This window comes from Grus americana, chromosome 6 (genome assembly GCF_028858705.1).
Source record: "Grus americana isolate bGruAme1 chromosome 6, bGruAme1.mat, whole genome shotgun sequence".
In the NCBI taxonomy this organism is placed as follows: domain Eukaryota; kingdom Metazoa; phylum Chordata; class Aves; order Gruiformes; family Gruidae; genus Grus; species Grus americana.
Window position 1 is genome coordinate 27193351 of NC_072857.1, and position 16994 is coordinate 27210344.

The 16994-nt window shown below is 42.0% G+C and overlaps 1 protein-coding gene across 3 annotated transcripts in view; it reads right to left on the reverse strand.

Moving 5' to 3' along the window:
- The window catches only part of CERKL (ceramide kinase like), a 55659-nt gene extending 47697 nt beyond the window's left edge, over positions 1–7962 (reverse strand). For 2 of the 3 annotated variants that reach the window (XM_054829903.1, XM_054829905.1), the window contains exon 1: positions 7613–7962. In XM_054829903.1, the coding sequence (XP_054685878.1) occupies positions 7613–7928 (316 nt within the window). In that variant the 5' untranslated portion in view covers positions 7929–7962. Of the gene's footprint in view, positions 1–7221; positions 7430–7612 lie in introns of those variants that run through there. The other variant, XM_054829904.1, reaches the window with a different exon arrangement.
- Positions 7963–16994: the final 9032 nt, after the last annotated feature.

The following is a 16994-nucleotide window of genomic DNA, read 5'->3' on the forward strand; positions in this document are numbered from 1 at the left end:
GAGTACTACTTGTACTGAAGTAAAAACTTCCTTCTAAATGCAGTGCATAACATAGTTGGATATGCCTAAATGAAACAGCAAACAAAAAGGGATTCCTTCTACCCAATATTTATTTGTTTGGGTTTTGCATAATTGCAACAACATCTATTATTTACTTGCTGCTTTTGTAACACACATAGTTAACAAATAAGCTATCTACAGTGAAAGGAAAATCGTTTATCTAAGTTTTGTTTATTTTGACTCCAACAAGAGCAGATGACAGACTTTCCTGCTTTATTTTCATTTCTATTTTGTAACTGTAAAATAAAGATAGAAATGCCTTAATCTGAGCATGTCTTTTGCCAAGATACAAAACAAGAAAATGCAAAAGAACATTACCATGAATAGTTACAGCTATGGAAGCAAGCTTATATGGGTTTACCATAGTAGAAGCAGCCATTAGGCTCCATGATCCCCACAACTACTCTGCCAAGCTATTAATCAGATGTATTTGTTTCCTGTAGACATTAAAGAAAAGGCAAACAAACAAAAAAACCAAAATCAAAACAAAAACCAAGATTTCAGGAATTACCTAGCTTCTTGGATGTTTACAGAGCACTGCTGCTAAACCTAAGGGATTGCCTGAAAGATATCACACATTTTCCAATAAGCTACATTTGAAAGTCAAGAGGGCAACATTTGATGCAACAAAAAAGAAATAAAGGTGCATTGTAGAGGGGTACAAATTCGGAGATGATATGACAAAATGACAACCAAGAAAAGACTACAGCAGCATCTAGTATATGAAAGAGGGTTAAAAAATAGTGTTTCACAAAGGCTGAAGAACAGGACAATTCAGAAACTGAGATACAAGATTTATGCTTAGATAAGGGACTTGACTGCATACTGTTTTTAATGATTTAAAAAGAACATTAATATACGCTGAGGAAGGGGCTCTTAGCCCTATAGCGCTATCAAGGACACGAAAATAGCACTACCATGGACATCAAAGATTGGTTAGTATATCAACTTTTTTTTAATACGTTCTTTTGGATTCTTTCCATCATGCTGTATAAACAAGAGCATCAATTTACTCTTGCACACCTTTGCATAGAAAGCATAGTCAAAAAAAGTTGGCAATTATTCTATGAACAGGAAAATTATGGAAGTTTGATAATATATTTTTTAAATGAACTTGCATCCTACCTCTCTGTACTTCAGCACCTTATTATGTGTCCTCTGACTTTCCAGGGATTTCCCTACCCTGTGTCACGCATACCTCACTCACTATAGCACCACCCTGCATGTCTTCCTATCTGCCCAGCAACACCTTCAGTTTCCCCTCCGTTCACTAATATCCCTCTCCACAGTACCCACAAATCCCTCCCACGCCCATATGGCACTTCACCAAAACCCTTATTCTGCCTTAATATATCAGCTCACCCCCACCACAGTATTCTTGATTGCTCCTTGATTCCAACTTATCTTTCTTCAATTGGCCTTCTCAGCAGCCAAAAACCAGCACCAGCTACGTCTGGCTTGCTACTAGCGTGCCAACTGCCTGACGATGCATAATACGGCAAGCACTCAGCCAGTCACCATCCCTCACTCACCAGGCAGGCAGAGGAGATGAATAAAGCAGAGAATTGCCTTATCTATAATAGTATATGGCAAGGCATAATTATTACATACTGCAACAGGAGAAATGAGAGGGGAAAAAGAAAGAAAAACCACACAAAAATGAAAAAAAATGCACAAAACCAAACCCCATCACCTTTAGGCAGGTCTAAAACTTGTAATTTTATGACCTACAAGAGCTTTAAGATAACACAAACCACAATATCACCAAAAGAAATAGTTTTGCATTAAAAAGAAAAGGCCATGAAGAAAAGTTATTACTTTGTGTGAAAGCTAAATAGATGCAGTTATTTCAAACTCACGTAGCATCAGAATCCAACTCACTAACACACATGCAGCTTAACATGTATGTAAACCCAAACACACACAAATACAATTTGCAAGACCTAGCATAGAAGCTTATTTTCTGGACCAAAGATTTAAATATCTGATCTTTCTTTCTGGAGGTAGAGAATTAAAGTACATACAAAAGCTACTATTAGATGTCCAGGGTATGCTAATCCCTTTCACCATAAGCAGAGAGGTGCATAAAGATCTGAAATACAAGGAAAAACATCAGAGAGCATGAAACAACGTAAATTGTTCCACAAACATGTAGCCATGAACTGATCTGCTGATAAAGGATAAAAGACACACAGAGAATCAAGACATCACATCTAGAAATCGCCTGAAATACAGAACAAATTTTAAGAGGCCTTTAATTAGCATACTCCATCCCCTTAAATATTTTTAATTTTTCATAAAAAGTTGTACAGTAACAAATTCTTTTGTAGTTTCATGCAACATTTATCTAAAATACATTAATCTAATGGATTTCCTTGAAAAAAAATTAAGAGTGTCTTACAAGTTCAGACACCATGGGATTGTTTAGAACTGCAGGCTTTCTTCCTTCAATTTACATCTTAAAGCCATATATTAATGTGATACATATACATCTCACTCTCAGTTACACTTCCTATTATTTATTTTTATGTCTCTTCCTTAAAAATAGTTTTTCTATTTGGACAACAGATAACCACTTTGAGAAATTATGTTCTCTGCACATCAGAAGTAGAATCAAAAGCTTTGAATTTGACCAACATGGAACTTCAGTAATTCACATTTTGTAACAGCCAGTTCCCATTTCCATTATTCCTGACTGACCGATAGACTGACAGATGTCTTACTTTAGAGATCCCAAACAGACTATTGGTATCTATTTCAGCCACATCTGTTCCTAAATAGCCTTGGCAGCAGGCCACTATGCACTCAGAATTAATTTTAAGTCCTTTATTGCTAACTCTTTCACTGTTGCAATACATCGGTGATTTTTTTCTTATTGCTGCACTTATACAGAATATTTATAAATCTATATTTTAGATGAATATCAGCAAGAACTATAGAATACTACATATGAGAATAGTATGCTTAAACAACACATTGATTTTTTTACTTCATTAAGAAAATATATATTCAATAATACATTAACCTCTGGATTGCTAGGGAGATCTTCCTTTCTTATTGTCAATTAATTTAGAATATTATGTTCAATTACTAATATTAAAAAAAGCAAGTTTTATCCAAATTATTATTATCCAAATACTCAGTCCAGCCTACATGCTGTCAGTCTGAGAGAACAACTTCAAATACCCTTCAGTCAAGTACACTACACACACAAGAAACTACACTTAGAAAAAGTTTTTCATGATGATCAAAAGCCTCTGGACTTCACATACCAGTAAAACACTGAGCAAGTGCCAGTCTTGGTCCATTTCCTATCTCACAGAAATTTGCTGAAAAACTGCAATTACTGGAAATTGGAAAATTCTGTGGCAATCTTTAAAAAGATGCTGAAGGCTTTAAAGAAATATCAGGATTAAAGCTCTCATTCAACAGCAAAAAACAAGCCACATTGGAAGAACAGCATAAAGACAATTGAATTGACACTATTTGTACTGAAACTGTTCTAAAATACAAATGATCCCACATCCATTGCTGCTGATCCCCTACATTTCATTAGCTTTTAAACTTTAGCAACACCAAAAAAAAAAAAAAAAAAAAAATCCGCTCTGAGCATTTGTTCTTGAATGTAAATGATTATTTTTTTCCATTATTCAGTCATTCTTATTATCTTCTGGGAACTTCCAGAAATCACATAGAATATTCAAATTGGTACTTAAGATAGCTTTCTATGCTATAGTTTTGAAGAAGCATCTATAATGAGAAGCTCTACAGTTTGGAGCTGGATTACTAATACAGAGAGAGAAGTCTTGTTTGTCTCTTGATTTCAGTGATTATATTTACAGCATAGGAAAGCCACATAGAAAGAAGCCAGAGAAAAAACTAGTAACTACTGACTGTGAGCTCTACTTCTCATCATAATGCCCACTGCATTGTTAAAAACAAGCAACCAGCAATGAGTCAGAGGGTATCTGGCTCCAGTGAGAAGAAAAGGCTCAGCCAAGCTGCACACCCGGGCTCTAACTGCAGCATTTCGGAGGGGGCAGCTGAGCCGTGCCTCGCGCTGCCCACGTTCCCACTTGACACATTTGCTCCCTCAGGCTCCACATGCAGGTGCCTGCCCAGGCCTTACTTCTGCCCAAAGCTTCATTATAACAGAGAACACACAAAATTCATAACGGGTCATGCTAATTTGAGAGGGGAGAAGAGGCTGCTGGGGAGCTTACTATGAGGTCTGGAGAGTGAACAACAAAGGAAGCCATCAAAAATCCTCAGCGAGCACTGGTAGCCAAAAACCTCTAGGAGACAGAAGCTGCAGAAATCAAAGGGAGAATAAAGAAATCTGCCTGATAATCATGCTGCCAAAAGCTCCACAGAAACAGTGCAATGGGGCAGAACTACGCATACACGAGCATGACTTGATCAAGCCCAGGCACAACAGATGTCACCTGCTTGGGAACTTTAAGCTGGAGCTTTGAGTTCTATTTAGAAGCTGAAGGAGCCGAGGCTACATGAGCTACCACATGTAATAACACATGGTGGGAACTGCAGATGACAAAGGACAACTTCAGCAAGACAGGGATACTTTTGGGGAACTATTGGGGATGGGAGGTTAGGGAAAAAGGGAGAAAGCAACCACCTGGCAGTTCTCTGACTTGACTGGAGTGACTGCTGTAGAAGAAAAGACTTTTCCTAAAATAGGAAGAATTGCTACATACAAGTCCAAGCAGGAGACATTGCACCACTTGCAAAGTGCAAAGACCTGACCTTTTAAAGCCTAAGGCAAACTGCATTATGAAACTTCTGATTTGGAGAAAGTATACTTAAACCAAGTCCCAGTGGAATAGACTTATCCAGCCAGCCATTGACCATCTCCTGTACCTACTGCTCGGCTCGAGCACTGCACTACTGTACTTCTGTTACCAAATGAGACCATAACACAGACAGCTCCTCCCAGCACCAGTACAGGTCACACACTTGCAACATCCCCATGTAATTGCTACTGGGATCCAAGAATGCAAGAGACAAAAAACATTCAAGCTCCAAAATCCTCACCTGACCTCTGCAACTGCAGAGGTAAAACCATCCTGTCCTACTGTATCTGAGATGGAAGGAAAAACAGACAAGACTTTTGTTGGATTCATCCCTGTGAGGGCAACAAGCCCTACATGGTGAATTTTTCAGCTTCTACTCAGCTCATCTGCAGACACAGGCAGGCACACATAGAGGTCATGCTGGCACGAAGGAAGGAGTCAGAAGTATTCTTCTGAATGCTGCTTAGGCAGACCGTTGCGTCCCCATCACAACATGGCCAGAAGGATAGAAGGGTCTTGGAAACAACCTAATAGTTTCCTTTTAAGATTATTTAATTCTCAGAGAGAGCCTGGAACAGCCCTGGAATACCCACAGATGACATAGTGATGGCATCTATACCAAGAGAGGAACTGAAAATCCCTTTATCTTCAAGGTCAGTACTTGACATTTAAGAATTTGGAAACCCTATAGTAAAAACTCAGAGCCTACCACAGACTTCAGGAAAAACTCAGCATTTGGAAGACACGACTGCCTTTTCCACTGAAGCTAGTAAAGAAGAGCTTCTCAGAAACCAAAATATTCAGCAGCTCAATACTACATAGTATAAAACTAAATTGTCAGAGACAAAGTATCAGCATATATTTAATACATGTGCAGTAAAAGCCCAAATCCTGATATAACGTACACCAACTTGTCAGTGCTGCTTTCCATAAGACTCCTGAAGTTCTGCCATCTGCAATATGCCTGACTTTAAGCACTGTGTACTTTATTACCTCACAGGAACTAAAACAGAAAAACTCCTGATGTCTGTATGAGTAATCTAAGAATGAAAAGATCTTATGCACAGTAGCAACTTAGGGGGGTGGATTTTTCCTAAAAAACACACAAAAATACCCCAGAATATATTCCCATCCCTGGAAGCATGAAGCAATACATACCGAACTTCATTCTTCCTGTCTGTAACTTAAAATCCTTCACTGGTGACAATTAAAAGACAATCATGGACCCTAGTTCCTGATATATTACAATTCAAGCTACAGTAAAGTAACCAGAACATAAAGTGGCAACCAAATGAGAGTATTTCACACAGAACTGCACAATTAATAAATCACACTTCGGATCACGCACATAGACACCTGTAGTTAATCCCAAAAAGGAAGGAAGAGAGGCTACAGCATTGTGTAACAGCACTGCTGAGGCACCCAGAGTGGCTCCACAAGAGGAAGGACCGTACACACATCAGTGCAGCTGTCATCAGAACTCAACAGTCCTGCTGAAAAGTCCGAGCACAACACTGCATTAACACGGTTACACTAGTCAGAGGATAAGAGTCAACAGCTGTGCACGGCACCACGTTAGTTTGATTTGAATAGCTCTGGTATCCCAACATGGTTACATGAAATGAAGCATAACAACTTTAACTGTGAGCATCTGAGTATTTCTCTGCAGCAGCAGCACTGGAACCACAGGCTTCCACACTACTCTCAAGTCTCTACAGCATACAGACTACCTTGAAGAGGAACAGATTACTGTAACATAGAAAAACTGGTATGTGAAAGAAACTTTGTTTCTCTGTATGCTGAGTTCATAGCTGTTGGATCTTACCCATATGAAGTTTTAAGTTCTGTCCAAAATAACATTAAAATAAACCTGGTATTTTAGACCTGGACAAGCTAAGTGTGCCATACCAGGAGGGCAACTGCACTGTCTGGAAACTCTGCATTCCTGAAGGCAACTTTGATTTCTCCTTCACATAAGCACTGGGAGGTCACTGCAGTAAACAAGCACTTTAAGAGTGCATATGTAGTTTCGAAAGTAAGTTTGTGTTTTCACAGTTTCTAGGACAAAAAAGAGTATTTGGATAAGTTTAAGGAGCATTCCATTTCTTCTAAAACTTTTGTGCATAATTTGTTTCACTTGATCAAATCCTTTATAACAGCATTTTCTCACAGCATGTTGTTTTATTGGAGAAGCACAGAGAAAGGACAACCTGGCACAGAAGCCTCATCACAAAACCCGGGCGTATCTCACAAAACCATACCTGCCTATAGACGCTGTAGTTTATGAACCTGTCAAAAAGAGTAAGCCAAGAAAAGCTGATGCAGCAGAAACAAAATCAAATCCTCTTACTGTTCTGCCTGGGGCTATGAAGCCATAAAAACCACCGTCTTTTACATTTCGTCCTTTTCGTATTGCCCACCAAGAAGTAAAGGCTCTTGCCAGGAAGAGTTGGTTCAGATACCAGATGTTCATTGCGTTATGAACTTTTTTTTTTAATTTTTCTTTCTTAATCACCGGCATAACCTTGAAGGGAAGAGACATGCCTGACACCACCGACTTTAACTAGTTCACTATAATCCCGGTTTAAGGCGACTCCTCATCGCCGCGGGAAGGACAGCTCGCCCCGGGCGATCCCGCGGTGCCGCCACCCGCTCCCGGAGGCGACCTGGGCCCGGGCCCGCCCCCCGCGCCGCGGCGGACACCCCCCTGCCCTGCCCCGCCCCGCCCCGTCCCGTCCCACCTGTGGGACTCTCGGGCAGGATGGGGCTCCAGCGGAGCCGTCGGGCGCTCAGCACCACGTCGCAGCTCCTCTTGCTGATCTCGAAGATGCCCCTGAGGAGCGGCTCCTCTCCCGCCTCAGCCGGCGGGGCCGCCGCCGCCAGCGGGGCCACCCTCCGCCGCCGCTCCTCGGGCGCTGAGGAGCGAGCGCGAGCAGCGCGAGCGGCGCTAACGGCCGCCACCTGCGCGCGCTGCTCCCGCGGGCTGCGGCCGCCGGCCGGGCGCTCGGGCCAGGCCCGTCCGCGCGGGCGGAGGAAGGGGGCCGTGGCGCTCAGCATGGCGGCGGCACCGCCGCCCCGCGCCACCGGCCGTTCGCGGCGTCCCGGCTGCTGCCAAGGCAGCGCCCGCCCCGCCCCGCGGGCGGTGCCGCGGACGCCCAGGGGCCGGCGGGAGGGCGCCCGGCCCGGGACGCTACGGGAGCCGCGGCCGCGCTCGGCGCCGCCCGCAGGTCTCCTCACAGCAGCGGTCCGGGGCCGCGCTGAGCTCCTCCCGGGGAAAACGTCTGTCCCGCCGCCGAGGGGGAAGCCCCTCGCTGCCATCAGCGGGGCAGGGCTCCGCCGGGTCACCTGAAACGGGCCGAGCGCCGCCCGGCACCGGTGCCCGGGCTGCGTTGGGTACCGGAACAAACCCGGCACCCGAAATGAGGTGCGGTGCTTCACACGGTAACGGTGAGAACGCCCACAAGGCGCTCCGGCTTCTCACGGCTCCGTTCCCCCAAGTCACTCCTCCTTCCCCAGGGAGAGCCGCGAAGGAATTCTCTAGCTACACAAACTCGTTTTCTTCCTCAGCGTCCCACGTGTCTTCTGCTTTTCTATTATCAGTAATAATATTACGATTGTTTAGCTTTGGAAAACTACGGCACAAAGCTCTGATAGCCCTCTCATACTCAAATGGCCAAGCTTTCACAGGTTGTGCCGTGCCTAGCCCTAAGATAAATACCACGCTGACATTCACTCTGCAAAACAGAATTATCGCAAACCTGGATGGAGGTATCGCAATTACATACACCCCTCATAACACAGCTGAGGAGCCCTGTGGCTCAGCCTGATACCGACTCATACGACACCAGAGGGTCTCCAGTGGCACAATGCAGAAAACATACTCAGAAGGTTGCACGGTCATCCCTCACTCCCGACGCTTAAATGCAGAGGAGGGAGATGCTTCTTTGCTCCTACTCTGTAAATGAGATATTTCACTATTTGGAGGTATGACAGGTGCTGTAAGATCCACTGAAGACAATCACATCAGAGCTCCAGTAGCAACTCCAATTTGTAAGGTGCTCCTGAGCCCCTAAGGGCTTAATTTGAAGGAAAACAGCAAGGGTTGTGTGTTGGGTTTGGTTTTTTTTTTTAGTTCTGAGTTGTCTAATGTCATGGTGGCTTATCAGCACATGAAAAGGACATTTTAAAGTGAGCAGTTTAATTTTATCTTTAGTATTTGTAATAAATCAAATATAGAACATCCCTCTAAGAAATAAAGCAGTAAGTTAAAAATACTGCCTTTTGCAGATTGATACAAAATACAGTTCAAACCATATGTCAAAATATTCAAGACTTCCTGGAATGTTTGTCTGTCTAGAAGAGAAATGCTATTACAGGTAAGGAAATCTGATTGTCTGCAATCAAACGAGCCAAGAGTCCATGAGATGATACGTATCATGACTATTAAGCTGCCTTCCTTAATAGTTCCATAAAAACCTGTACCAAGCTGCTGATTACATAGCCAAGACAACAGTTTTAAGACACATTTAAAAAGTCACTATGGTACAGCATTTTGATACTTATTTCCATCTATTAAACTATGCTCTGGATATTTGTTAAATATGCAACCTGCTTTTCAGTTTGCATTGAGCCATTGCTACAGCTTTCACTGAGATGTAGCCCTCACCAATTTACCTTTCTGAATCATAACATGACCACGTAAAGTTTCTGCTTGCTTAAAGCTGTGAGTGTCAATAGTCTTATTCTGACTTTACTGTGTCAATATTTTTTTGTCCCTTAGATCTGTTTTGTTGGGATGCAAGTATCTTGACTGCACAGTAATCAGATAAAGTGTGAACAATTGAAATTGTGTAAACTATGGAAGTTTTGTGCAAAATGCTTTTTCCCCCCCTAAAGATAACTGAGTGACAAGGCAGGAAAAACTGAGCCAAAGAAGCTTGCCTTACCAATTTATCATTCTGGTATGACAGTAGATGAACCAATTAAACTGTGTCCGTTATTTGGCATTGGTGATCTTTAATGTGTTTGCATTGATGTCATTCAAAAGGAAAGCTAAATCATTAACTAGAAGATAAAGCACAACATGAAACTGGATACAGTTGAATCAATTTTGAGGCTGTACACCCTTTATAATCTCCTGCAGTCATCTGTATTTGTTTCTGGGACCATTTATTAGCCTATCCCTTCTATGTATGTTATATATTGTCACCAGATAATTTCTCATAAGGTACAGGAAAGGGTAAGCTGATAATTGTCTTAGAACCATAAAATAATAATATTTTCAGTAGCATCAGTGGAAGACTGTAACAGTTCCTAAGAGACTTGTAAAACCCTTCAACTGATGTCGTTAAAATTTCTAACACCCTTTTATTGAAGTTACTTGAAAGCAGTATTAAATCAGTAACTATTAAGATACTAAAATGTAGTAGATAAAAAAATAAATAGTAAGAGAACTGTATATAGTAACAAAACCCATAAGAACATATAAGTCTGTTCATTCTTGCTTTGCTACTGTTCCCAAATCTTCAGTCCCCACAATCCTTTGTAAGTCTGAGACAGACACTTTTTCCTGGGGAAAAAATATTCTAAGCAAGTTTACTCTAATAGACTTTTTAAAATATCACAACTTTCAGATTTGTGCATTGAATTTGGAAAAAAATACAGAATAGTCCAGCAATATAATTTTATACATTTTCCAGACTATGTCTGAACTCTCACACATAGAAACTTGTTGTCCTTTCTTGTAAGAAGGGTTGTGTGTATTGATGATCCTATGTAGTATCCTGTGTGGTGTTCCCATATAAGAAAAAAAGACACAAGACAAACAATAAACACGTAGCAGGAAGTGTATAGTAGACAGTCAAACAGTATACCGCACTGAACCTACATGCGATGGTCTTGATTTCTTCTAGGTCTTTAATCACAGCCAGAATTTGGAAGTGGAGCATATAGGTACTTATGATGGCAGAATGATCAAGGGGCATCTAGAAATAGAGTGTGCTGCACGAGGAATAGGGATGATGTATGAGGCATTGCAAGTCACCCAAAGCAGCTAAGATGTGGTTTACTTTCCTGTTCTCTCATGTGCATTTTGATTCAATGGCAATAGATACATGAACATAGACCTCTTAATAAGAAGTTGAAGGATGTTTTTAATAAAAATCCTTCAAATTAAGTTTTACGGTTCTTTAGATATACTCCCAAAGTATTCTTTGAGTATTTTTAAATCTTTGGTGTTATCCATATATGAAGTAACTCTCTGAATTTAATGTACTTCCTTCAATTTAAGGGTGGCTAAATATGCAGTGCACAAGACCATCTAGTTCTCTACATGACATAGCTATTCTCTTATTGTGGTGATAAGTATGCAAAGTGTGCATGCTTACAGTATAACAAGAATAAAAAAATCCAGAGTCCACAGAACAGTTTTGTGCTGTGTTTTATAGTCTGAATCCCAGGTTACTCTGTTACTCCATTCTACTTAGAATATCACTGCAGCTGCCTTAGAAATTGTCTTAACATTCTTTGGTTGTTGTTTTTTTTTTTAAACAACTAGCTCAAGTAAACTAGAAGGAGCAAAAAGGAGGCAGGGGGCACACCAGGAAGGGAAGCAAAGCCATTGTCAGGGCACAGCAAGGGCCATCTGCTCCCTAAGGGCTAGGGAGCCAAGAGCACAACCCCAGGGCTAGCAAAGAAAGGGTCTTTCTGGCCAGGACCTACCTGGTGATACTTGAGCACGGAAGCCCAGGAAAGCTGCCAGGATCCCCAAGAATCCCACTCCTCATGCAATATCACAGTGATGAGGCAGGGCTGAGACTAGGCCATCAGTTTGCCGATCTGGATTCAGCAGGGCTTATAGCCAGATCAGGGCTGTAGCTGAACTAGAGACCAGCAACCCACAGCATCTCTACAGGAAAGACTGGTAGCCCTAAGCTGAGCTTAAATAGAGCTCCAGGCCCTTGGGCGGGGTTGGTGAGGGGGTTGCAAGTGGGGCTGGTCAGGGTTTTTAAGGCTCGGTGGTGTTCTTAGGGCCCTAACAGCCAGAAACACCAGGGAAGGAATGCTAAGGAATAGTAAGGGCAGGTGGCTCTATAAAAGAAGTAGACCTAAGAGTAGCTGCAAGTTAGGTATAGTCCTACATACCCAACCAAGGTGAGTGGAGCTGTGTGTAACCAAGTTCAGCCAAGAGTATAGATAGCTAAATGAGTTTGTTGCAATAAGGAGGGGGCAATATCAAGTTGAAAAGCAGCATTAGCAGGTCAGGTTTGGTGACAATAACTAGTGTCAGTGCTAGCCCAGCAGCTACCAGGGAAGGCTGTACTGTCAAGGCAGGCCTAAGGTCAAGCAAATATATTGAGTCTGTGGGTCAGGGCCTGGATATGGCTAGACACAGGTATAGCTGCAATCTCATGAAGGCAGATACTAGGGTAAGAGCTTAAATACAGCTCTTGAGTGAGAGAAGATCCCCTCGTGGTTTCTTAGAGCTTGTTCTCAGCAGTCTGGACCTGGAGGAGATGTTGTTCCATGTCAGGGTGCTGGCCTTGAGCACAGGCAGCTGTACTAGGAAAGGGGAGCATCTTCTGGGCCTGGACAAGAGGTAGTAGTAAATGAGGAGATAAGCTAACATCTCCTCAACTAACAGTGTTTCTGGATGAAGGAAATAATCTCTTGCTGTCTAGATGCTAAGAAGTAGTAGGAGTCTCAGAAATCTCTTCTGGAAGAACCCTGTGAAGAAAGAGGTAGGACAACCTCTAGCAGAAATAGCAAGTGAGGGAAGTATGGCTAGTATTTGAAGGAGAGCAAGCAGCTAAAGCATGCTATTGGAAAACACGTTCTCTCCCCTTGAGAAAAAACAGTAGAAAAATGCAATGAGGTCAATAGGCAAGAAATAGGAAGGCTAGGTTTTGATTCATGGATAATGTGATGTTGAAGTTAAAGAACAGGAATTGAGATGAGGGGGATGCTGTGGGGAAAATACCTCATGTTCAACTGGACACTTCTCGTAGCTGGGTTGTTTCAGTGGCTAATAGAAACTTGCTTCTAGAGAAATCTGGATTTTGAAATTGGCAGCATACCCTTGGCTTGTATGTTTTTTCTGGCTACAGTGTCTGTTTATACAATGAAGTTTTAGTGTGTAGTCAGTTATACTTCAGCTGTTTGTTCCCAAATATTAGCACTCCTCAGTATGTTCCCTTCTTACATTGCTACTCTAGAAAAGCATCTTTTATAGCTCTCTATTAATTCTGCTCTGTTGTGACTTTTTTCTTGACTTCAAAGAAAAGATGTTAAGCAGAACACCAAACTTACAGTCATAGAATGGTTTAGGTTGGAAGAGACCTCAAAGATCATCTAGTTCCAATCCACCTGCCATGGGCAGGGACATCCTTCACTAAATCAGGGTGCCCCATTTAACCTGGCCTTGAACACTTCCAGGGATGGAGCCTCCACAACTTCTCTGGACAACCTGTTCCAATGCCTCACCACCCTCACAGTAAAGAATTTCTTCCTAATATATGATCTAAATCTACCCTCCTTCAGCTTAAGGCCATTACCCCTTGTCCTGTCACTCCATGGCCTCATAAACAGTCCCTCTCCAGCTTTCCTGTAGCCCCTTCAGGTACTGGAAGGCTGCAATTAGATCTCCCCAGAGCCTTCTCTTCTCCAAGCTGAACAACCCCAACTCTCTGAGCCTGTCCTCGTAGGAGAGGTGCTCCAGCCCTCTGATCATCTTCATGGCCTGCTCCTGGACTCACTCCACCAGGTCCCTGCCCTCCTGATGTTGGGGAGCCCCAGAGGTGAACACAGTGCTCCAGGTGGGGTCTCAATGGAGCAGACTTCACAATAAGTGAGGTCATAAATTATTATGAAGAAAAATGGCACCAATGGTCTATGGAAGTGAGCATTACTATTAGTAGATATCTTTCTATATGTCTGAAAAGAGAAAGAAAAGCAGTTAAGTTGTGGAGATGGACAAATCTCTGCAAAGAGGAGAACAAGAATGAGTGAAATTATTATGCAGGAATAAGAAGCGGCAAGAATGGAATCTGAAGTTGAAGTCATTCCTATGAGCACCGGGAGCTGAAACTAATCTTATTAAAAATAGAGGAAAATACGATAGTGGGAAGGAATATAAAATGAGAATGTGTTGACCAGAAGACATTTTATTTTTTCTTTGCATTGTTTGACATGCTATCTTTTTAAGGTAATCAAGTTTCACTCTGAATTTTATTTTCTATTGTTCTTTCACCAAAATGTTGGCAAATAGTATGAATCTTAGTTGCTTCTATTTTATTTCATACAAAATGTAGTTAACTCTATGCTACAAACTACTACAAGCTAGGAAACTGAAAGCCAGGGTTTTTACATACCCTGCAGGCAACCTAAATACTTAAGAGAATGCTTTGAGAGCATTGTCGGTTTTAATTTTGTATTGCATAGCTTCTGACAGTTTGTTAAATACATATATGAATTATTTAAAAAACACTTATGTATATATTTAAAGAACAGTCTATTTGTAGATCTTCAGCTCACTGTTTCAGCACTTATTCATGTGCTATGTTTTTGAAGGCTTTTTGTAAATGGGATTTTCAGCTAAGGAAAGAGCGTAGACCATTACAATTTCTGAAATAATTACCATACAACCCATTTTGGTCAATAAAAACAAAGACCAGTTTCTGCATGTTTTCCCTGATACAGCACCCAGCAGAACCCCCAAGTTCTCATTTCTGTGAGTTCTTCCTCAATAGGAATGAGTGAGAACTGAGTGGGTTTGGTTTTTTCATCTTTAGATACTATATAAACAAGAGAATGTAATTTAACTCTGTAATTTCTCAAAGTATTTGACAAAATGGTTCTTTGTATGGAAGTATTGTGTTGGGTTTGGTTTTTTGGTTTTTTTGTGGGGTTTGGGGTTTTTTTTAGAGAGACTCATCTTTTTAGTATGCAATTGTTAAGGTCATGGTGGATCCAGTTTTGATCAGTTACAATACTGAAATAATTGCAAGAATTTTTACTGTTAGAGATGATACTTGCTCTCAAGACTTAGTTTAGAATTATTTTTATTAATTCCCATTACCTCTGGAATTGTATGTTGCCTTTTGATATTAGCTTATTAAAATTCTGGAACAGTAACTTCTGGAGAAAGTGATGCTCTGTGGACTTCTGGTGAATTCAGGAATCTTGGTTCTCCTTGAATCTACTTCCCTTCACTTGGGGAGTCCTCCTGAAGGCACTGGGCCAAAGTCTGATGTTCAGGTCCTTTTTTCATTTGGGCTAGGTAAAACCTAAGTCTTCAGCCTCTCAGACATCTTGTGAATGTGACCTGGAATTCCACCACTTCAGACCCCTCTGTCATAGCAGGGGCCTCAGCTGTATCACAGGCGATGATGAGTCTGCAACCTCAGGACCCTCTTCTATTGCTTCAGAAAACCAAGGGAAAAGCTGCAAGTCATGATTGTTTACTCATGCACTGTACCTGCACAGATTTCACCAGGGTCTTCTCAAGCGTGCACTGGTGGCAGAACAGTTTCTGCTGCCAGAAGTATGGCATAAAGAAGAAGGGAAAGGCCACTGGTGTCAACAAGCCATAAAGAGTCCTAGGCCTCTGCTGGATGACCCAGTATGTGAGTGGGTATGACTCAACCCCAGAGTTTCCTCCCCATGTGAAAGTTAGATAATCCCACTATAGCCTTAGTTAATTAGCGTTATGCTCATAGGAGAGGAACAGTGTGAGTAATTCTTTCCTTTGAAAGAGACCTTGATAGACCTTCCTGTGGGAGTCATGAGCAGAGATTTCAAGATTCGGCTTGATATTAACAGTAAGAAAAAATAAATATGACAGAGGCATCAGAAGCAGCAGCAAAGGGGGAGGGGAAATCTCGAATATTTTATAAGGGTGGGGGAAAAAAAGCCCTAAACTAATTGGAATAACAAAACTCACAAGTGAGTCGTAAAATGGAGCCTCTAGTTACCAAAATGCCTAATTAATTTTACTTATTAGGTTGCTCATAACATTAAAATATTATTTTCTCTGAAGTATCACAGTAGCGAACATTCAGATAGCCTAGGTAAATTTTTTTAGTTAAATTGCATTGGCTAGAGAAGTTGAATTTTGTTATTAACAGTGGAAGAAGAAAAGGTAATTGAAAAGGTTTCTTGTGGTTTGGAAATGCCTTCCAAATATTCATTAAACATTTAAGAGACTAAATTTGCAGAATATGTTCCTGACATTGGCACTGGTTCTGTGGTATTTCTCTCATCACATGGAAGTACTGTGTGTTATGCAGAGTGCATTCATGCATAAACAATATCATTTTCATAAATTAAAACCTCCCCTGCAGAAGGAACATCTGTGCCTGCCTTTGAATAAAAGATGGTGGCATGTGAGTTGCCCCTTGACTGACTAGAAGAATCCTTATGTTTAAGAAGAAGGTGCATAACCGAAAGGCGAGCAAGCCTGCTTTTTCAATTTTATGTGAAAAATTGTCATTCATCGCCCCCCGGGTTATCTAGGGTATGTTTAGCTGTGTTGCCGCTGACTGGGAAAGGTGAGGCGGGCGCTTGCACAGTTGCCTCTTGCTCTCTTCCCTTTCGGGTGCAGCAACAGTTTCGGAGTGCGGAGCTGCGGGCTCGGGCAAAACGCAGGGAGATGCTGCAGAACGCATCGGCCGGCGTCGCAATTAATTTTCAGCGTGTTTTTAGCACGAAAGACTGGCCGGGAGGGTGCTGCAGTACTAACACAGGTTTGCAACGCTTACGCGTTGGATTTCCGTAGCTATAAACACCTTTGAAATAGACGTCAGTAGTTTGATTTCTCCGGGGGGGGGGGGGGGGGGAACCCTCATCCACAGGAGAGCCTGTTCATTTTCTGCTGGTTAGGTGAAATATTTCTGAAATACCTCTGCTTCATGCAAGGTATTTCGGGGAACGCCTTAGTTCTGTTTCTGAGGGTCGGAGGCAAAGACCTGTTGATAACTGACCCCGGTCATTAGGGGAATTGCTCTGCCGCAGGTTGTGTCTCCGGGTTTCTTAAGCCCCAGAATAATCAGCGAAGATTAAAGAAACCCATGTTTCACGTCTGGGAAGAGGGGGGGCACGGCAAATCGATAGCGCTGGATCCAGGGC